This window comes from Stenella coeruleoalba (assembly GCF_951394435.1).
Source record: "Stenella coeruleoalba genome assembly, chromosome: 8".
NCBI lineage: Eukaryota > Metazoa > Chordata > Mammalia > Artiodactyla > Delphinidae > Stenella > Stenella coeruleoalba.
The window spans coordinates 12,380,123-12,403,849 of NC_137154.1; the positions used below are offsets into that span (position 1 = coordinate 12,380,123).

General features: G+C 41.8%; 1 protein-coding gene across 2 annotated transcripts in view; it reads right to left on the bottom strand.

Moving 5' to 3' along the window:
* PTPRJ (protein tyrosine phosphatase receptor type J) overlaps positions 1–23,727 on the bottom strand; it is a gene marked incomplete at its 5' end in the record, with an annotated part of 168,891 nt that overhangs the window by 16,891 nt on the left and 128,273 nt on the right. For both annotated transcript variants that reach the window (XM_079929165.1, XM_079929164.1), the window contains 7 exons: positions 1,802–1,889; positions 7,831–7,955; positions 8,070–8,280; positions 9,857–9,988; positions 13,818–14,108; positions 16,621–16,899; positions 17,654–17,911. In XM_079929165.1, coding sequence (XP_079785291.1) covers positions 1,802–1,889; positions 7,831–7,955; positions 8,070–8,280; positions 9,857–9,988; positions 13,818–14,108; positions 16,621–16,899; positions 17,654–17,911 — 1,384 coding nt within the window. The remainder of the gene's footprint in view (positions 1–1,801; positions 1,890–7,830; positions 7,956–8,069; positions 8,281–9,856; positions 9,989–13,817; positions 14,109–16,620; positions 16,900–17,653; positions 17,912–23,727) is intronic.

Here is a 23,727-nt window from a genome sequence, read left to right on the forward strand (position 1 = left end):
AATTTAGCCTAAGGGAGTAATCATGAATGTGCCCAGATTTACACACAAGGATAAGCAACTGTGGCAAACAAACAAACTAACAAAATACCTGAAAACATCAGGAATTTGGTGAATAATTTCTATACAGCTGAATACTCAACAGCCACTTAAAATGAAGAAGATCTGAAGCCGTCCACAATGTCTTGTGAACAAAGCAGGCCAGAAAATGATATGTATAATATGATTCTGTTTGTGGGGATGTGTGTGTGTATTTGTGTGAGTTTTGTAATCACATCGATGTTGAGTAGTTTTGTATGGGTGTGATTATGGCTTATTTCTTTTCTTGGCCCTTCTTTTCTGTTTTTTAACTCTTTGCCGTAAATATGTAAAACTTTTCTTTTAATAAGAAACAATAAAGCTGTTTTTGACCCCTCCCTCGAAAAAAAAATCAGAATCTAATGCAAAAAGATGTAATACGGGCACTGCCTCTCAACCCACGAGAGCAAGGCGGTGGCAGAAGACCAGGTGTAGGATGCATTAGAAACCCTGGGCCAGGATGAAATCCCCTGGCTGGCAGCATCCGATAACAGTGACTAAATCCCAGCTGATACACAGGATTCACACCCTGCATGGTCAGGCAGGAGGGTGTGCAATGAAAAGCAAAGACCAGGTCCAAGTCCATTTCCACACTTCCTACACTCAGCTTCTGCATCCTTGCAATGGGGCTTGGGAGACCTGCCTCATAGGGCCTCATGTATGAGAGAATTCATGAAAAGCACAAGTCCAGGCACACAGTAAGTGCTCAAGACAGAGTTGCTATTTTTACTATTTAACTACCCCAAAGAGTAACTGTACAGATAAAATAATAATAGCATAAGAGGTATAAGATACTGTCAAAGCACTTTTTTTTATTTAATGCTCCTAGGCGGCACGAGTTAGGCACTGTTATCATCCCTGTATCATACATTATCCAAGACCTTAAATCCAAGCTCCCTAACCACCAGTCAGAGACAGAGCGTGTGTTCAAACTTAGCTGACTCTAAAACGCCATCTCTTAACAGTCTGGTTTGTGAACTAGAATGCCTGTTTGAAAGCAGCCCCTTCTGTTGCAGTGTTTACCATGACCTAATGCTTTAAAGCCCTCCAGCTCACAGGGACTTCCCGAGTGGTCCAGTGGTTAAGACTCTGAGCTCCCAATGCAGGGGGCCTGGGTTCAACTCCCGGTCAGGAAACTAGATCCCACATGCATGCCACAACTAAGGTGCCCTGAAGCCACAACTAAGGAACCCGCCTGCCACAACTAAGACCCGGTGCAACCAAATAAATAAATATATTAAAAAAAATAATAAATGCTTAAAAAAAATTTTTTTAATAAATAAATAAATAAAAGAAAACCCTCCAGCTCAGAGACTGAGATGAAATAAGACGGGCCGGACAGTGAAGACTCTGGATGATGGGGACCTGGGGGCTCACTATACTATCCCTTCCATCTGTGTGACTGTCTGGTTACCCACAATACAAAGGTCCCTTTAAAAGTAGGATATTATTGGGCTTCCCTGGTGGCTCAGTGGTTGAGAGTCAGCCTGCCAATGCAGGGGACACGGGTTCATGCCCCGGTCCGGGAAGATCCCACATGCCACGGAGTGGCTGGGCCCGTGAACCATGGCCACTGAGCCTGCGCGTCTGGAGCCTGTGCTCCGCAATGGGAGAGGCCACACAGTGAGAGGCCCACGTACTGCAAAAAAAAAAAAACAAAAAAAAACAAAAACAAAACTAAAAAAAAAAAAAGTAGGATATTATTGTTAACATAAGCAATAGTCACCTTTTCTTTCTCCAGAAGAGGAAGCCTCCTACGGCCACAATAACCAAGGCACCAAAGATACATCCAAACACTGCTCCACAGATGACACCTGGGAAAAGTCCAAATGGGAACCACTTCAAGAGGTGTTCACAGACAACTAGAGAAGATCATACTAAAGTGAAGTCAGTCAGAAAGAGGAAGACATGCCATATGATATCACTTTTATGTGGAATCGAAAATATGACAAAAATGAACCTATCTACGAAATAGAAACAGACTCACAGACACAGAGAACAGACTTGTGGTTGCCAACGGGGAGGGAGGGTGGGGGAGGGAAGGACTGGGAGTTTGGGATTAGCAGATGAAAACTATTACATATAGGATGGATAAACAACAAGGTCCTACTGTAGAGCACAGGGAACTATATTCAATAGCCTGTGATAAACCATAATGGAAAAGAATATGAAAAAGAATATATATGTGTATAACTGAATCACTTGGCTGTGTACCAGAAACTAACACAACATTGTAAATCAACTGTATTTCAATAAATTTTTTTTGAATTTTATTTATTTTTTTACACAGCAGGTTCTTATTAGTCATCAATTTTACACACATCAGTGTATACATGTCAATCCCAATCGCCCAATTCATCACACCACCACCACCACCATCCCCCCACCGCTTTCCCCGCTTGGTGTCCATACATTTGTTCTCTACATCTATGTCTCATTTTCTGCCCTGCAAACTGGTTCATCTGTACCATTTTTCTAGGTTCCACATATATGTGTTAATATACGATATTTGTTTTTCTCTTTTTGACTTACTTCACTCTGTATGACAGTCTCTAGATCCATCCACGTCTCAACAAATGACCCAATATCGTTCCTTTTTATGGCTGAGTAATATTCCATTGTATATATGTACCACATCTTCTTTATTCATTCGTCTGTCGGTGGACATTTAGGTTGCATCCGTGACCTGGCTATTGTGAATAGTGCTGCAATGAACATTGGGGTGCATGTGTCATTTTCAATTATGGTTTTCTCTGGGTATATGCCCAATAGTGGGATTGCTGGGTCAAACGGTAATTCTATTTTTAGTTTTTAAAGGAACCTCCATACTGTTCTCCATAGTGGCTGTATCAATTTACATTCCCATCAACAGTGCAAGAGGGTTCCCTTTTCTCCACACCTTCTCCAGCATTTGTTGTTTGTAGATTTTCTGATGATGCCCATTCTAACTGGTGTGAGGTGATACCTCATTGTAGCTTTGATTTGCATTTCTCTAATTAGTGATGTTGAGCAGCTTTTCATGTGCTTCTTGCCCATCTGTATGTCTTCTTTGGTGAAATGTCTATTTAGTTCTTCTGCCCATTTTTGGATTGGGTTGTTTGTTTCTTTAATATTGAGCTGCCTGAGCTGTTTATATATTTTGGAGATTAATCCTTTGTCCGTTGATTCGTTTGCAAATATTTTCTCCCATTCTGAGGGTTCTCTTTCCGTCTTGTTTATGGTTTCCTTTGCTGTGCAAAAGCTTTTAAGTTTCATTAGGGCCCATTTGTTTATTTTTGTTTTTATTTCCATTACTCTAGGAGGTGGATCAAAAAAGATCTTGCTGTGATTCATGTCAAAGAGTGTTCTTCCTATGTTTTCCTCTAAGAGTTTTATAGTGTCCGGTCTTACATTTAGGTCTCTAATCCATTTTGAGTTTATTTTTGTGTATGGTGTTAGGAAGTGTTCTAATATCATTCTTTTACACGTAGCTGTCCAGTTTTCCCAGCACCACTTATTGAAGAGACTGCCTTTTCTCCATTGTATATCCTCTTTTCTCCATTGTATATCCTTGCCTCCTTTGTCATAGATTAGTTGACCATAGGTGCGTGGGTTTACCTCTGGGCTTTCTATCTTGTTCCATTGATTTATGTTTCTGTTTTTGTGCCAGTACCATATTCTCTTGATTACTGTAGCTTTGTAGTATAGTCTGAAGTCAGGGAGTCTGATTCCTCCAGCTCCGTTTTTTTCCCTCAAGACTGCTTTGGCTATTCGGGGTCTTTTGTGTCTCCATACAAATTTAAAATTTTTTGTTCTAGTTCCATAAAAAATGCCATTGGTAATCTGATAGGGATTGCATTGAATCTGTAGATTGCTTTGGGTAGTATAGTAAAATCATTTTCACAATACTGATTCTTCCAATCCAAGAACATGGTATGTCTCTCCATCTGTTGGTATCATCTTTAATTTCTTTCATCAGTGTCTTATAGTTTCCTGCATACAGGTCTTTTGTCTCCCTAGGTAGGTTTATTCCTAGGTTATTTTATTCTTTTTGTTGCAATGGTAAATGGCAGTGTTTTCTTAATTTCACTTTCAGATTTTTCATCATTAGTGTATAGGAATACAAGAGATTTCTGTGCATCAATTTTGTATCCTGCAACTTTACCAAATTCATTGATTAGATCTAGTAGTTTTCTGGTGGCATCTTTAGGATTCTCTATGTATAGTATCATGTCATCTGCAAACAGTGACAGTTTTACTTCTTTTCCAATTTGGATTCCTTTTATTTCTTTTTCTTCTCTGATTGCTGTGGCTAGGACTTCCAAAACTATGTTGAATAATAGTGGTGAGAGTGGACATCCCTTTCTTCTTCCTGATCTTAGAGGAAATGCTTTCAGTTTTTCGCCATTGAGAACGATGTTTGCTGTGGGTTTGTCATATATGGCCTCTATTATGTTGAGGTAGGCTCCCTCTATGCCCACTTTCTGGAGAGTTTTTATCATAAATCGGTGTTGAATTTTGCCAAAAGCTTTCTCTGCATCTATTGAGATGATCATATGGTTTTTATTCTTCAATTTGTTGATATGGTGTATCACATTGCTTGATTTGCGTATATTGAAGAATCCTTGCATCCCTGGGATAAATCCCACTTCATCATGGTGTATGATCCTTTTAATGTGTTGTTGGATTCTGTTTGCTAGTATTTTGTTGAGGATTTTTGCATCTATATTCATCAGTGATGTTGGTCTGTAATTTTCTTTTTTTGTAGTATCTTGGTCTCGTTTTGGTATCAGGGTGATGGTGGCCTCATAGAATGAGTTTAGGAGTGTTCCTTCCTCTGCAGTATTTTGGAAGAGTTTGAGAAGGATGGGTGTTAGGTCTTCTCTAAATGTTTGATAGAATTCACCTGTGAAGCCATCTGGTCCTGGGCTTTTGTTTGTTGGAAGATTTTTAATCACAGTTTCAATTTCAGTGCTTGTGATTGGTCTGTCCATATTTTGTATTTCTTCCTGGTTCAGTCTTGGAAGTTTATACCTTTCTAAGAATTTGTCCATTTCTTCCAGGTTGTCCATTTTATTGGCATGGAGTTGCTTGTAGTAGTCTCTTAGGATGCTTTGTATTTCTACGGTGTCCGTTGTAACTTCTCCTTTTTCATTTCTAATTTTATTGATTTGAGTCCTCTCCCTCTTTTTCTTGATGAGTCTGGCTAATGGTTTATCAATTTTTTTATCTTCTCAAAGAAGCAGCTTTTAGTTTTACTGATCTTTGCTATTGTTTTCTTTGTTTCTATTTCATTTATTTCTGCTCTGATCTTTATGATTTCTTTCCTTCTGCTAACTTTGGGTTTTGTTTGTTCTTCTTTCTCTAGTTCCTTTAGGTGTAAGGTTAGATTGTTTATTTGAGATTTTTCTTGTTTCTTGAGGTAGGCTTGTATGGCTATAAACTTCTCTCTTAGAACTGCTTTTGCTGCATCCCATAGGTTTCGGATCGTCGTGTTCTCATTGTCATTTGTCTCTAGGTATTTTTTGATTTCCTCTTTGATTTCTTCAGTGATCTCTTGGTTATTTAGTAACGTATTGTTTAGCCTCCATGTGTTTGTGTTTTTTATGTTTTTTTCCCTGTAATTCATTTCTAATCTCATAGCGTGTGGTCAGAAAAGATGCTTGATATGATTTCAATTTTCGTAAATTTACTGAGGCTTAATTTGTGACCCAAGATGTGATCTATCCTAGAGAATATTCCATGCACACTTGAGAAGAAAGTGTAATCTGCTGTTTTGGGATGGAATGTCCTATAAATATCAATTAAGTCTATCAGGTCTATTGTGTCATTTTAAGCTTCTGTTTCCTTATTTATTTTCATTTTGGATGATCTGTCTATTGGTGTTAAGTGAGGTGTTAAAGTCCCCCACTATTATTGTGTTACTGTCGATTTCCTCTTTTATAGCTGTTAGCAGTTGCCTTATGTATTGAGGTGTTCCTATGTTGGCTGCATATATATTTATAATTGTTATATCTTCTTCTTGGATTGATCCCTTGATCATTATGTAGTGTCCTTCCTTGTCTCTTGTAACATTCTTTATTTTAAAGTCTATTTTATCTGATATGAGTATTGCTACTCCAGCTTTCTTCTGATTTCCATTTGGAATGGAAATCTTTTTCCATTCCCTCACTTTCAGTCTGAATGTGTCCCTAGGTCTGAAGTGGGTCTCTTGTAGACAGCATATATATGGGTCTTGTTTTTGTATCCATTCAGCAAGCCTGTGTCTTTTGGTTGGAGCATTTAACACATTCATGTTTAAGGTAATTATCAATATGAATGTTCCTATGACCATTTTCTCAATTGTTTTCGGTTTGTTTTTGTAGGTCCTTTTCTTCTCTTCTGTCTCCCACTTAGAGAAGTTCCTTTAGCATTTGTTGTAGAGCTGGTCTTGTGGTGCTGAATTCTCTTAGCTTTTGCTTGTCTGTAGAGCTTTTGATTTCTCCATTGAATCTGAATGAGATCCTTGCTGGGTAGAGTAATCTTGGTTGTAGGTTCTTCCCTTTCATCACTTTATCATGCCACACCCTTCTGGCTTGTAGAGTTTCTGCTGACAAATCAGCTGCTAACCTTATGGGAGTTCCCTTGTATGTTATTTGTCGTTTTTCCCTTGCTGCTTTCAATATTTTTCTTTGTCTTTAATTTTTGCCAATTTGATTACTATGTGTCTTGGCATGTTTCCCCTTGGGTTTATCCTGTATGGGACTCTGCGCTTCCTGGACTTGGGTGGCTATTTCCTTTCCCATGTTAGGGAAGTTTCCGACGATAATCTCTTCAAATATTTTCTCTGGTCCTTTTTCTCTCTCTTCTCCTTCTGGGACCCCTATAATGCGAATGTTGTTGCATTTAATGTTGTCCCAGAGGTCCCTTAGGCTGTCTTCATTTCTTTTCATTCTTTTTTCTTTATTCTGTTCTGCAGCAGTGAATTCCACCATTCTGTCTTCCAGGTCACTTATCTGTTCTTCTGCCTCAGTTATTCTGCTATTGATTCCTTCTAGTGTAGTTTTCATTTCAGTTATTGTATTGTTCATGTCTGTTTGTTTGTTCTTTAATTCTTCTAGGTCTTTGTTAAACACTTCTTGCATCTTCTCGATCTTTGCCTCCATTCTTTTTCCGAGGTCCTGGATCATCTTCACTATCATTATTCTGAGTTCTTTTTCTGGAAGGTTGCCTATCTCCACTTCATTTAGTTGTTTTTATGGGGTTTTATCTTGTTCCATCATCTGGTACATAGCCCTCTGCCTTTTCATCTTGTCTCTCTTTCTGTGAATGTGGTTTTTGTTCCACAGGCTGTGGGATTGTAGATCTTCTTGCTTCTGCTGTCTGCTCTCTCTCAATCAACTTTTTAAAAATAAAATAAAATAAAATGGGAGTTGGACAAGATGATTCCCATGGCTCCTTCTGATCCTAATATTCAAGGGTTCCATACCCTAAAAGTCACATGTGTGCCTGGTACATGGGCACACAAATGACTACACTGAGAAAAAAGGACCAAACAGTGTTTGCCGATTGGAAGTGTAACTGGATTTCAGAGAAGGGAGTGTGGTGGGCGGGGCCTGTGGGGACCTCAGAAGAGGAAGCTGAGCTGGGTCCTGATGGCCCAGTGACATCTCAGCTTCTGAGAGGACAGACCAGGCTCTCCTACCCTCCTGGGGGCCCCAGGGAGGTGTGTAGACCCCCATGCTCCTGTGGATACTGGAAGCAAAAAGTCAATGCATTGCTAAGATGCTCTTCTACCTGGATCCTGGGGCAAGAAAACAGCATCTGAGTAGCGACTGAAGGACACGTAGCTCTCAGCCCCATCTATGAGTCCATCACTGTGAGGGTTGAAGGTAATATTGGTGAAGCCAGCCACAGAAGCCCTGTGGGGTGACAAGAGGAAAGAGGGGTGGCTGAGAAGTGTCTGATGGCCCAGGCACATATAGTTTTGCACTCAGAGGCCCAGCCCCCAAAGGGCAAAAACCACAAGGCATTACCGATAGGAACCCAGAGGTTCCAGCTTCCCGTTGTAATAGCCGTGCGTGGTGGACTCGTTCCCAACATTGATTTCGTATTTCAAGACTTCAGATAAGCCCTGAGAACAGCTCTTTTCTTCCGTTGTTATGAGGTATGTCACATAGGTATCCGAGGCCCCCTTTTTGAAATCTTCGTACGTATATCTCAATACATCTGCTGACGGATGAACAGCTAAGAAAGGCACACGGAAGGAAAGCCATAAGAAAGTGATTGCAGAGATTTAAGTCTCCCTCGTTTCTAAATAATGACCAGCGTGATGGTGGTGACAGCTGCCATCTCTCACGTATGCTCTCTCTGCCAGGTTTTCCTTATATTAAGTTCTAAGGGCTTTACTTACATTAACTCATTTAATCCCCACAATAATCTCATCGCATAGGCTTACCACCCCCACTTTACAGGTGGGAAAATGAGACACAGAAAGGTAAAAAGACCTGGGCCCCAAGCTGCACTGCCTACGTGGTAAAGTCGTATTTCTAACCCAGACCACCTGACGCGGAGGGTGTGATCTCATCCATCACAGGCTGGTACTGGTCAGGCTGGTCAGTGTGCAATATCATCTCCCCTGTTCAGCAAAGGTCTGAGCTTGGGATTTGCTGAATACCTTCACAGCAAAATGACTAGGTGTTTGAAACAGACCCAAAACAAAAGATAGAAAGAGAGAGAGAGAGAGAGATCTCAATGTCTCTTCTTGAGATTTAGCTGCAGGTTTTCAACACCAGCAAATCCCTTGTCTTCCTGGATTCCCGCAGCCCTGACAGTGTGTTTGAGCTCTGTCTTCTTTGGGGAGATGAGGACAGCATCACAGGCTGTGAGACTGGGCAAGGGGGGCACTGCATAATTCAGAGTTAAAGAATCACCAAGAACAGCAAAACTCTGCACTTTTTTATTGTTTTGGCCACACCGCACGGCTCGCGGGATCTTATTTCCCCGACCGGGGATTGAACCCGGGCCCCTAGTATTGAAAGCACCGAGTCCTAACCACTGGACTGCCAGGGAATTTCCAAAACTCACCGCTTTAAACCCAGACCTTGGGCAAAGCACCCACACACAGCTAACAAAGACACCCTCAAATCATTCCCGTCTCACTTCCAGGGAATGTAATGGAGCCCTTTAAGGAAAAGCAGCGTTTAATCCACCTCCTCTCTCAGCTATGACAATGCTCTTTGCAAGTTCCCACTACAAATGCAAATCTTTTCCTTTTTTCTTCCAAGAGAAAGTCACCCTTTGAGGATGATTTGTGCGTGCGTGTTCATATGTGTGTGTGTGTGTGTGTGTGTGTGTGTGTGACAAACTTGGTTAAAACTAATATTCTGCCACCTAAAAGACCCTGTGCTGCAAAAGAGATGAAAAACGTAGATCAGAGGTAAGAAAGTCATGGCCATGGGCCAAATCCAGCCAGCCACCCCTTTTGGTAAATACTAGAACAGTCATACTGACTCTTTCTGTATCTTCTATGGCTGCTTTCACACTACGACTGCAAAGTTGAATAGCTGAGAAGGAGACTGTAGGACCTGCAAAACTTAGAATGTTTGCTATCTGGCCCTTTACACTAAGTCTGTCAACCTCTGACCTAGCTCATCAGGCAAATGGCTTACACCCACCCACCCCGGGGCGAGTGCCAAAGCGTGGGTCGCAGTATAAAACCAGACGTGTGTTTGTCTCATGAATGCGTTTCAGTGGGCACAAAAATGGTACCCAGTCACGCCATCACCCACTGGCTGTTTAACCCATAATGACCCCTCCTTACCGTCCCCAGTGGTGAGAATGAGAGCGTAGGCTTTGATGGGTCCATGGCTGGCTTCAAACCCACTGAATTTGACCTTCACAGAATTGTGACTGACAGATGTAATATTAGGGGATCCATCTGGAGAAGGAGGGTCTGAAACAGAACAAAAGAAAACATGATCACCCAACATTTAAAACCACAGAAGGAACAAAATTATGAAGGAGAGGATTTGCTGCAGTGCCCCACTCAAGTTCTGCCCTTGCTCTGGAAGCCGTGTGCTGGGCTCATGCAAAGCAAATCTAGAAGCAAAGGGCAGGGATGGGAACTGGTGGGGAACAAAGATGGCAAGTCCTTGGGGAGCCTGCCTGGCTGACAATGACCCCTTCACTGGGTCCAGCCACATTGCCAGGGTGGCCCCCTGGCAGCCTTGTTTGTAGAAGATAACGTGCCTTTTCTATCTTCCCCCAGTCCCTCCTGACCCAGAGAGCCCAGATTCCTTATTTTGAGAATGGGGGCAGAAGAAGGAGAACAAGACGGAGACTGTGTGGGTAGAACTCCAAGGTGAGAACTTGGGAGCTGAAAGCAGACATCTGTCAGCACATGGACTTGGCCCCAGGACTGGCTGGTCAGAGAGCAATGATGAAGCCGATAGTTACCCAGAAGGAAGCAAAGATGACATGGAGAGAACATACTTTCTCCTGACACCTGGCTGCATGCCGGCTCTGCACCCTTCACACCGAAGTCCTTGATTTTTGCTGGGGTAGGTTTAAAACTCTGCCTAGACAAAATCCAACTGACCCTCTTCCCGGAAACCAGAAAAGCCCACACGGGAACATTCCGTGAGTGGCCTTCATGACCCTGTGCCTCGCCTTTCCCAAGCTAAGTTTGTGAAGCCACTCTCTACATTAACACGAAAGGAAGGAAAAGGTGAATTCAAGATGATCTCTCTCCACACTCTCTCTACCTAAATTGGTCTCCCACATACAGTTTGAGTGTTTCTGTTATTATAACCAAGATGCAGGGAGACTGAGAAAACTAAACTCCAAAAAAAAAAAAGACCATAACACAATTTTCCAAATGTATGCTGTCCAACATGGCAGCCACTAACCACATGTACCCACTGAGCGCTTGAAAGGTGACAGGCCCAAGTTTGGACATAAAGTATCTCATTAATAACTCACTTTATACAAATTACATGTTGGAATGATAACATTTTTAATATACTGAGTTAAATAAAATGTGATCAAAACTCAGATCAAAACTCATTTCAGCTCCTCCTTTTTTTTTTCCTGGCCATGCCAGCCAGCTTATGGGATCTTAGTTCTCCAACCAGGGATTGAACCTGGGCCCCCAGAAGTGAAAGCAGAGTTCTAACCACTGAACCACCAGGGAATTTCCAGCTGCTCCTTTTTACAGTTTCTTAATGTGGCTCCTAGAAAAGTTTTTATTATATAGGAGGCTCACATGATTTTCTATTGGAAGGCACAGCTCTAAACCATCCTTCAGCAACCTCTCAAGTAACTGACCGCAGTGGCCACTTGGAGGCGCTGTCCATCGTCTAAGTGTCAGCTGCCTCAACAGACACTTCCTAGCACCAGCTCCCACCCCGTCCACAGCTCTATGCCTTTTAGCGGGCCAGCGAGGAGTCCCCAGCTCCCTGCCCCACGACAGCTCCACCCACCTCAAAGCCTGGAAATCCTTTCCTTCTCACTGCTTATGTCAGTCCTACACTAGAGGGACCTTGCCGGCCACGCTCACCATAGTGTCCCTTACCCGGGCACACAGTAAGCACTCAACAAGTGTTGGCTAAAAGACCATCGCTCCAACTCTCCCCGGTTTACCCATCCCACCAGCACTTCCTGCCTCTCTCAGAGAAAATGCAGCTCCACTTTTATGTTAAATAAAAAAGTATCAAAGTTGTACATTTAAAAAGCTTTTTGCTAAATTTGTACATAAAAATTCATCTGAGGAACGGGAGCTACAGATTAAAAAGTGAGAGGATCACTGGACTAAATGCTGAGTGGTCATTATCTAACCCTACCAGGCACTGCTCAGCTTCAGAAACAACTAACTCTAACAAGCTCCTTCCCTTCACTAGGTACTGTGCTCAGCCCTGGAGATACCGGATCAGATATGGTTTCTGTTCCTCAGTGGCTTATACCCACTGAGATGACATCATAAAACAGAGAACTACAAAAAAGTACCCAACAAGGTTCACTGTTTCTATTACACTGTAGAGTGCTGCAGAAACACAAAGGATTGTGACCCAGGGCCATCCTATATAGCTGTGTACTACGCAACTCCAAGGAGTCCCACGCGCACGGCAGACTATATGAATGGTGTCCCATGGAACTATGCAGTGCACAACTTGACTAGCCATACGTGGCAGCTCTGAAGTGATCTTCCACCTACACTACCTCATCTAATTTGTATTAACAGTCCTGGAAGGTAGGTATTATTTCCCCTTTTTTACACCTAAGAAAAACAAGGCTCAGAGAGGTTAAGCGGCTTTTCTGAGATCACACAGCTGGTAAAAGGTAGACTTTACAATCAAACCCAGGTCTGCCTAAGTCCAAGGCTCTGTCAGTAGAATCCCTCAGCCATTTTCCAAGTCAGTGTCCCTGAAGTAAGAAGGCTTTTCTTCTTACTATTTCAACCACCAATTCTTTAGAAATTGTTTGGAAACATTCTGATACCCTAAAGAAAATAGTATATCCAGGATTCAAAAAGCACAAAGCAAAACCAACTCCACCAGGTTGACCTAAGGCATAATTTTGGCAAAGACACAGGGAGCGAAAGACAGATAAAAATGAAACAAAGAATGAATATAACAAAACAGATACAGACTCATAGATAAAGAAAACAAACTGGTGGTTACCAGTGGGGAGAGGGGAGGGGGGAGGGGCAAGACAGAGGTAGGGGTTAAGAGGTACAAACTACTATGTATGAAATAAGTGACAAAGATATACTGTACAGCACAGGGAATACAGCCAATATCGTATAAAAACTTTAAATGCAGTATATCTATAAAAATCATGAATCACTATGTTGTACACCTGAAACTAATATAATATTGTAAATCAACCATATCTCAATTAAAAAAAAAAGCAAAGAAGTAATTTTTTCCAAGTTCAAAATAAAAGGTGGTCATGAAAAGATTAACTAGGGGGATCTCTTGTGAATGATCCCATTTCCCAAAACAGCTGGGGAGCTTATTAATACAGATTCTAGGGAAATATGAATCTTGACTGAATATCTATCTGATAATAGTAAAAAAAAAAAAAGAAAGAAAAAAAAAAAAGGATTGTTGGGAGTGCCCTGGTGGCCTAGTAGTTAGGATTCCGGGCTTTCCCTCCTGTGGCCCAGGTTCAATCCCTGGTCGGGGAACTGAGATCTTGCAAGCCATGCAGCATGGCCAAAAAAAAAAAGTATTGTTAAATTTTTAAGAGTAATGTGGTTATGTTTGAAAGAAAGGGAAAAGGAGTCCCTGTCTTTCAGCAATACATACTGAAAAACTTACAAATAAAACTATAGAATAACCAGGACTGGTCTCAAAGAAGTCCAATAAGGGAGGAGGGGATATAAATGAAAAAGATTGGTCAAGTGCTCACAAATGTTCAACTGAGTGCTGATGGGTACGTGGATCCCACTATACTGTCCTTTGCTTTTGTGTATATTTGAACATTTTAGGGGAACTTACTTAAAAGAAAAGGTGGCAACAAATTATTCTGTAAAACGAAGGAAACTTTTGGAATGTAAAATATTCCCTCTCACTAGATTTCTATAGATTATACAGATTCTATAGAATATATAGACTAGATTTCTGTAGAATTGGGTTAACAGTCCGTGCCAACAAAAACAAATATTTTTGGATAAATTTTTTTTAGAAACAGGTTTCTAGGCCACACTTGCAGAGCCTCTGGGTCAGCTTTCCAAGGTGACCACAATGTCACCTGGCCACCCTGCCCTCCCTGAAGCCCACCTGTGATGCCAGTGAGGCAGGTGTTTTGGGTGGGCGATGCCGTCTTGTTACAGGACCGGGCAGTGATGGTGATGTTGTACAAGGTAGAAAAATTCAAATATGTGACTTCCGTCCTGTACTCAGAGCCGTTCTCCGAGGAGCAGCTCTCCAGGTTCGTCATATTCTCCCAGTCTCCGTGGCTGACCTCCAGCTCGAAGCCTGTGTTGATGCCGAAAGGGCAGGCCCACTTGAGGACCAAGGTTGGCTCTTTGGGGACCACTTCACAGTGGAAGGAGGTTACTGGTGCAGGGTCTGCAAGGCAAGAACAGCACATCATGAGATTCTTGGACTTTTTTTTGTTTTTTTTGCGGTACGCGGGCCTCTCACTGTTGTGGCCTCTCCCATTGCAGAGCACAGGCTCCGGACGTGCAGGCTCAGCGGCCATGGCTCACGGACCCAGCCGCTCCGCGGCATGTGGGATCTTCCCAGACCAGGGCACGAACCCGCGTCCCCTGCATCGGCAGGCGGACTCTCAACCGCTGCGTCACCAGGGAAGCCCAATTCTTGGACTTTTGCCTTTGCAAATACTGAAACTTGGGGAGCAGGAGGTTCCTGGCCCGTTGGTGATAAGGACACAGCCATGGAGCATGACAGAAGAGGCAGAGGCTGACCTTGAATAGGGCCTTACTGAACTGTGTGACCTTGGGTCAGTCCCCCAACCGTTCTGAGCCTCAACTGCAGGGCTGTCTCAGGATTAAATGAAACAGTGGCTGTCAGGGTCCAGGCTGGAAGAGCACAGGGCTCCATGAGAGGTAGCGACAATACAGTGGAGGCGGTAGCAGCTTCTTCGCCTGCGTCACCTCATTTTGGGGCCCACTTGATAATCCTTCTGGAAGAGGCAGGGTTAATATTGTCCTATTTTGCAGATGAATCAACTGAGGCTTAGAGAGATTAAGCAATTTGCTAAAGATGACATGGCTGGTCAGTGGCGAAGCCAAAACTGGATCTCAGGTTTTCTAAATCCAAGTCCAGCGTGTTTTCTACACATACAACAGGCTAAATAATCAATGGTAAATGGTATCAGTTTCTTCATCTCTAAAATGTGGTGTTATTTGTCTCTACCTATCTGAGGGCCAATAGCGTTTTATTGAGGGCCAACAAAAAACTGATGTAAATGGGAAACTCTGTATTTATGTACCGGGGGTGGGAGGAGTATTATCATTACTTTAATGTTGCAGTGTTTTAAAGCAGGAGAAGGTTGTAGAGAGTCCCCTAGTGCAACGCCCACATTCTCCACCTGAGGCCTGGAAAGGTAACCTGCCCAATGCACACCTACTCCCACTGTTCCTGTTCCACCCATCCCCACTCATAAAGGCTCATAGATATCCTTCTTTTGCTATAGGCTACAATGATTGTAGCTAAGATAAACATTAGCAATGGAAGCCACCCAAATACCAAAGATCAGAGTCTAGACCTGGTGAATGAAGCTTGAGTTAGCAGAAGGGACTCAAAGCTGCAGGGATCCCTTTAGCCACTCCATGTGAAAACTCAGAGGTCATCAAGGTTCCAGCTCCTACACTACCAGGGAGGCTGATCCGATGAGACCCCTGTTCCCCTTCCAAATCAGCTTAAACACATTTGAATGGCTTGGTCTAAGGAAGGGAGGAAGCAGGTGCAAAGAGGGTAGGGAGTAGGGTGCTACACAGACACAGAGGTGATAAAGGCCTCACGATCGGGCTTCCCTGGTGGTGCAGTGGTTGAGAGTCTGCCTGCGAAGCAGGGGACACGGGTTCGTGCCCCGGTCCGGGAAGATCCCACGTGCTGCGGAGCGGCTGGGCCCGTGAGCCATGGCCGCTGAGCCTGCGCACCCGGAGCCTGTGCTCCGCAACGGGAGAGGCCACAACAGTGAGAGGCCCGCGTACCGCAAAAAACAACAAACAAACAAACAAACAAAATAAAGGCCCCACGATCAAAACTGTCAGCAGAAGTACTCACAGTCGTCCACAAAACATTCCCCGGATTACTCTCTGAAAGTTCCCTCAGTTAAACACAGGGCTCTTCTTCCCTTTAAAAGATCACACCTTTTGCATCGAGACATTCAGGATCAAGAAAGGCAGAAAAGCTGGGCATCCATTTTAACCATATCCTTTCCGTCTTCTTCAGCGTAAAAGCCAAACCATGAGCTACAGGCCCGGACGTCATCCACGCCCTGGCCCATCACCTCTTGCATCTTGGGCCTCAACTCCTCCCCCTCCCCCTCTTGCTCCCATGGATCCACCTCTGCCACCCCGACCTCCTGCTCTTTCTTCAATACAGCAGGCACGCTCCAGGCTCGGCACCCCAGCACTGGCTGCCCCTCTGCCTGTAATGCTCTACGTCCCAACATTCACATGGCCTGCTTTACACCCTTCAAGTCTTTGCTCAAAAGTCACCTTTTCAATGAAGCCTTCCCAAGATAAACATCTCATTTCCCCCGTCCTTGTTTATTCCCCCCTCCTTAGTAATCATCAACTGATAACCTATTTATCTTGTTTATTATGTCTTCCCTACCAGAATAAAAGTTCCAGAAAGGCAGGGACTTGTCTGTGTCCTTTAACAGTGCCTGGCATATAGTACATGCTCAATACATATCTGTTGAATGAATAAATGATGCGGGCAGCAAGATAGCACTAATTAGCATCTGAGCTAATAGGATGCTCAGAGAGCTTGGGGTCTGTTATCACACACCACACAAAAGCTAATCAACTAGAGTTTATTTCAAGAACCTATGTGCAAGGCCAGCATCACACAAGAAGGAGTCCAAGAGGCACGTGGGACTACTCACCTGTACAGAATGACTGCCAGCCAGGTGCCAGTGACTCGGTGACATTCCCCACCTGTGTGAAGATCTCTATGGTGTATGAGGAGCCAGGTGTTAACTCGGTGACTGTAGCATAGGTGATGCCGACGCCTGTGACTATTTGTGTGGCCTTGCTGGCATTTCCATCCTGCTCCATAAGAAGGCGGTAGGTGTACCTGGAAGAGGCTTCATCAAAGTTCTGCCAGTTTAAGGTTGCTGCTGTGGTGTTGGTCCTTACTTCAATGTTGGACACATTGCTGGGCCCTTCGTTTTTTTTTTAAAAAAAAAAAAAAAAAGCACGGATTAGCTTGAACCATTTTATTATTTGCATGTAAAAATAGCCAGAAAATTAATTAAATTTAATTTAATAAAAATAGCCTGGCTCCTTTTGGGAAAGAATAAATTAAGCTAATGTTTGCTGGACTCGAAAGATGGAACGCTTCCCAAAAAAGACATTCAGAAAATAATTATACAGATTAAAACTCAAAAGAATGAAAGTTTTTCAGGCTTCTTTTAATAATTTATCTGAAATATATTTTCAAGATATAATTTCTATCTGTTTTTGAAATATGATTAACGAAAGAGAAAAACATATGAAAAAGGCATTATGAACTACCATTTCTACCATATATTTAGGTCAAATATTACCAAAGTACTTCCCTCACTTTTGCATGCAAAGCGCCTCATTTGGGCTGCATCTTCCAATGCCAACATGACAGGGTGACCCTCCTCTAGTCTGTATTCCAGACTAGAGAATGAATAGTCATGTTTTCCATGCTTATGGGATCCCTTTCTGCTTCAGAAGACAATTCCAAGTTCACATGGCTCAGCGCCAAGTGCTCCAAGAGCACAGAAGAACATTTGCTGAGGCCGATGTTTTCAGCTTACACAGTTTCGCATTCTACCTGGAGCCCAGAAACACAAGAGCCTCTTATTCCATCATTTAACCAATGCTTACTTCCCATCCTCCAAGTGAAAGGGAGAATACTCCCTTAGGAGGGTGTTCTAAGGCACTTACGTGTGTACTGTGCAGTGGAGCTGGAGTTCCCCTGGGAATTGTTCATTTTTGGGAAGATTGTGATGTTATATAAGGTGCCCGGGATCAGGCCCCCGAGAGTGATTTCTTCATGAGAACTATTTGTCTGGTTAGAGCTGTGCTCAGACTGTATCACTACACAGTAGATGTACCCAGTAACATCGTCTGTATTCCGCCACTCCAACTGCATGTCGGTTGTGGTGACATTAACCACACGGATATCAACCACTGCACTGTTGTCTGGTCAGAGGAAAGGAAGAAAAAAGGAAGTCTATTAATGACCATCATAACGTCCAGCTTTATTCCAAAGAGTCTGACAAGAGAACTTGCTCTTTTGCCATCAAACCCCCAAATGAGTTCACACAGGGCAAACTCTAAAACTTAGGTGAGAAACACACACACTCAGTTCTTTCCAGAATTTTGGCTCTTCTGTAACACAGATGAACTTACCAGCTTATCCTATCATTTTCTGGTCTTTTGCTTTTGTCATAGAGATGCCCCCTTCGGGGGTCTTCTGGGGTGGAAATCATGGCCAGTTTCTTGATCTGAGTGCTAGTGACCAGATGGGTATTGTTTGTGAAGATTCATCAAACTATGCACTTAGGATGTGTGTGCTTTCCAGTATGTGTACTAGATCTCAATAAGTAGGGTTTTTTTTAATCACTCCCTCAAAAGCAAACATCTTTCTATAACATAGACAGGCATACTGAAGAGCAAAACTGAAACAGAGTTGCCACGAAGTGGGAGCATCTGAGGCTGGAGTGACGAAGGGAAAAAGCACACATGCCCTCCACGCTCAGAGCTGGGAGTCAGAAGTGATATCACCCAATGAGTCCTCTGGGTTCTGTACTCGGATCATCTCACCTCTACACACTGAACCAGCTGCACTATGAATGCACAGATCCCAGAAACAACTGGATAACAGGACCTCTTTTCTGCCCTTGCTTACAAAACTTTTCTCTCTTTACCCAGTAACCAAGGTCACCTCTGAAGAGGCCAGTTGAGGAGATAGGGGACAAAAGAGGGGAACATTTTCACTGTAAAACCCTTTGTACTTTTTAAAATTTTGTACCACATGCATGTACTATCTGCTCAAAAATTAATTTTTAAGTAGGTTCTCCTTAAAGGGAGGTAACTGAGAATCTTCTTTCCCTACCACTGGATTCCTGATGTTAAAGGGATTCCACAGACAGAAGGCCATGAAAGGCAGCAGTTTTCTATAAACATAAAAATAGTAGAAATAACCTAAATATTCCATAAAAAGGGAAGGGCTATATATACATTGTGATCTGGCTATAAAATGAAATAGTCTGCAGCCACTAAAAACATGAAAACATAACAACTACAGGAGGGAAGTTATGATATATATGGAGTTAAAAGAAAAAGTTCAAATACAAAATAAAATAATTCATATAATAATTACAGTGATATCAACTAAATATATGACCATGGACACAGACAGAAAAGGAATTCAGTTGGGTTAGAAGAGTGGAGTTATTTTTGTTTCCCTGCCTTTTTGTGGTAGTAAAATACACACAACATAATATTTATCATTTTAACCATTTGTAAGTGTACAACTCAGTAGCATCAAATACATTCACAATGTTGTGTCACCATCACCATCATCTGTACCCAAAACATTTCATCATCCCCAACACGAACTCTGTTCCCATGAAACAACCACCCTCATTCTTCCCTCCTCCCAGCCCCTCTCTTCTACCGTCTGTCTCTGTGAACATGCCTATTCTAGGCATCTCATATAAGTGGATTCATACGGTAGTTGTCCTTCTATGTCCAGCTTTTTTCACTTAGCAGAATGTTTTCAAGATTTATCCACACTCTAGCATGTCTCAGTACTTCGTTCCTTTTTATGGCTACATAATATTCTATCATATGGATATACCACATCTTGTCTATCCATTCCTCTGTTGATGGACACTTGGTTGCCTCCACCTTTTAGCTATCGTGAATCATGCTCCTATGAACATTGGTGTAGAGATAACTGTTCAAGGCCCTGGTTTCAATTCCTTTGGAAATATATATACATGTAGGAGTGGAATTGCTGGGTCATACGGTATTTGTTTCCCTTTTTCAAAATTGCCTTTAATGCTGTTACATTTATTCTCCCCAATAATAATGAACATTGGTCAAGAATAGAATGGTAATGCCCTAAGAGTCTAGTGCCTTATTACAACTCTTCTTGATTTCCATTCAACCGGACAATTACAGGCAATAGTACAAGAGATGCCTTCTCCTTATGAATAGGCTTAAATTACTTTTGCAGCTGCACCATATCAAAGTGCAGTCCACACTCTGGTTAAGACCTCAGTCTTCAAAGTCAGACAGAGGCCAGTTCACTACCTTGCCACCCTGGGCCAGTTACTTAAGTTCACAGAGTCCCCATTTCCTACTCTATAAAATAGAGATGATAATAGTCCCTACCTCATGGAGTTGTGTTCAAAATGTTTAAATACAGGATGACAGCCCAGCCATTTGTAGACCCCTAGTACATTATGTTATTATTACATTAAATTCTGGCCGTTGGCAAGTCATACAATATCAAAGGGACCCCACAATGGTGATGCCTTTACCATTAGCAACATTCTCAAAAAGAAAGAAAAAAATATATGTTGATACTACGATCCTACCTCAAAAGTCTAATCTGAAATTCAGACTTGAAAAGGAATTACTGCACTTCATCTGAGGGATGCATTTTAGCAGTCCCCATATTTTGGAAGTAGATCTTCCTAGTAGCTATCAGTGCCTAACCCAACCAACAGAGTTGAAGAAACCTACACAAGGAGAATCCCAAGAGTCCAAATGACTTCACACGTGGCTCAAGGAATATCAGTCTCATTTCTTTATTCCTCCCTTCTGCGGAAAAGATTTCAATTCCCTGGCAATCAAAGATCAGGGAATACTGTATGTTTTCCAAGCTTTCCCAAAAATTTCATTTCAAATTTTAAAAACAATAATGAGCAATAGTTTTCATGAAATATTTTTATCAATATCAATAGGCCTCATAGAACTAACAAAACTACTGTATCACAATGTTGTTTATGAAAGACTATAAGTAATCTACCTGTCCAGCAATAGGGGAGTAGTTAAATATTTATAAACTTTAGGGTTTCAGGACCCCTTTATCTTCTTAAAACTTATTAAGGCTCTCAGAGAATTTTTATTTATTTAGGTTACATTTATGTATACTGTAATAGAAAATTTTTAATGGGGAAAATATTTAAAACATAAGAATACACAAGCATGCATTCCATTAGCCAACAGAAAAATGATCTCATCCCATGTCATAGAGCATCTAGAAAACTCCACTGTACACTCATCATGAGAGAATGAGAGTGAAGAAGCCAAATAGCATTCCAATATTATTATGATAATAATACTTCACAGGGCTTCCCTGGCGGTTCAGAATCTGCCTCCCAGTGCAGGCGACACAGGTTCGAGCCCTGGTCCGGGAAGATCCCACATGCCACGGAGCAACTAAGCCCGTGTGCCACAACTACTGAAGCCCATGTGCCTACAGTCCGTGCTCCGCAACAAGAGAAGCCACCGCAATGAGAAGCCCGCACACCGCAACAAAGAGTAGCCCCTGCTCACCACAACTAGAGAAAGCCCGCAAGCAGCAACAGAGACCCCACGCAGCCAAAAAATAAATAAATAAAATAAATAAATTCTTAAAAATAATAATACCTTACAGACCCCCTTGAAAGAATCTAGGGGACTCCCAGAGATCCCTGGACCACACTTTGAGAACCACTGATATAACCAAGGGGTCAGCGAACTTTTTCCATATGGACCACAGAGTAAATATTTTAGGTTTTGCAGGCCATTTATTCTCTGTGGCAACTACTCATTTCTAGCACAAAAGAAGCCATAGACTTTATATAAAGAAATGAGCATGGTTGTGTTCCAATAAAACTTAATTCTCTATAAAAAAACAGGCAGTGGGCCAGATTTGGCCCATGGGCCATTTTTATCTGCTGACTCCTGATTTAGACAATGGAATGTCAGGCAGGTATTAAAATTATCCTGCAGAGAAGGAAAGAAATCATAAAGATCAAATCAGAAATAAATGAAAAAGAAATTAAGGAAACGATGGCAAAGATCAATAAAACTAAAAGCTGGTTCTTTGAGAAGATAAACAAAATTGATAAACCATTAGCCAGACTCATCAAGAAAAGAAGGGAGAAGACACAAATCAATAGAATTAGAAATGAAAAAGGAGAAGTAACAACTGACACTGCAGAAATACAAAGGATCATGAGAGATTACTACAAGCAGCTATATGCCAATAAAATGGACAACCTGGAAGAAATGGACAAATTCTTAGAAATGCACAACCTTCCGAGACTGAACCAGGAAGAAACAGAAAATATGAACAGACCAATCACAAGCACTGAAATTCAAACTGTGATTAAAAATCTTCCAACAAACAAAAGCCCAGGACCAGATGGCTTCACAGGCGAATGCCATTAAACATTTAGGGAAGAGCTAACACCTATCCTTCTCAAACTCTTCCAAAATATAGCAGAGGGAGGAACACTCCCAAACCCATTCTACGAGGCCACCATCACCCTGATACCAAAACCAGACAAGGATGTCACAAAGAAAGAAAACTACAGGCCAATATCCCTGATGAACATAGATGCAAAAATCCTCAACAAAATACTAGCAAAAGAGTCCAACAGCACATTAAAAGGATCATACAACATGTTCAAGTGGGGTTTATTCCAGGAATGCAAGGATTCTTCAATATACACAAATCAGTCAACGTGATACACCATAATAACAACTGAAGGAGAAAACCCATATGATCATCTCAACAGATGCAGAGAAAGCTTTCGACAAAATTCAACACCCATTTATGATAAAAATCCTGCAGAAAGTAGGCATAGAGGGAACTTTCCTCAACATAATAAAGGCGATATATGACAAACCCACAGCCAACATTGTCCTCAATGGTGAAAAACTGAAAGCATTTCCACTAAGATCAGGAACAAGACTAGGTTGCCACTCTCACCACTCTTATTCAACATAGTTTTGGAAGTCCTAGCCACAGCAATCAGAGAAGAAAAAGAAATAAAAGGAATTCAAATCAGAAAAGAAGAAGTAAAGCTGTCACTGTTTGCAGATGACATGATACTATACATAGAGAATCCTAAAGATGCTACCAGAAAACTACTAGAGCTAATCAATGAATTGGTAAAGTAGCAGGATATAAAATTAATGCACAGAAATCTCTTGCATTCCTATGCACTAATGATGAAAAATCTGAAAGTGAAATTACGAATAGATGGAGAGATATACCATGTTCTTGGATTGGAAGAATCAACATTGTGAAAATGACTACTACCCAAAGCAATCTACAGATTCAACGCAATCCTTATCAAACTACCAATGGCATTTTTCACAGAACTAGAACAAAAAATTTCACAATTTGTATGGAAATACAAAAGACCCCAAATAGCCAAAGCAATCTTGAGAAAGAAAAACGGAGCTGGAGGAATCAGGCTCCCTGACTTCAGACAAAGCAACAGTAATCAAGACAGTATGGTACTGGCACAAAAACAGAAATATAGAGCAATGGAAAAGGATAGAAAGCCCAGAGATAAACCCACGCACATATGGTCGCCTTATCTTTGATAAAGGAGGCAAGAATATACAGTGGAGAAAAGACAGCCTCTTCAATAAGTGGTGCTGGGAAAACTGGACAGCTACATGTAAAAGAATGAAATTAGAACACTCCCTAACACCATACACAAAAATAAACTCAAAATGGATTAAAGACCTAAATGTAAGGCCAGACACTATCAAACTCTTAGAGGAAAACGTAGGCAGAACACTCTATGACATAAATCACAGCAAGATCCTTTTTGACCCACCTCTTAGAGAAATGGAAATAAAAACAAAAATAAATAAATGGGACCTAATGAAACTTAAAAGGTTTTACACAGACAAGGAAACCATAAACAAGGAGAGAAGACAACCCTCAGAATGGAAGAAAATATTTGCAAATGAAGCAACTGACAAAGGATTAATCT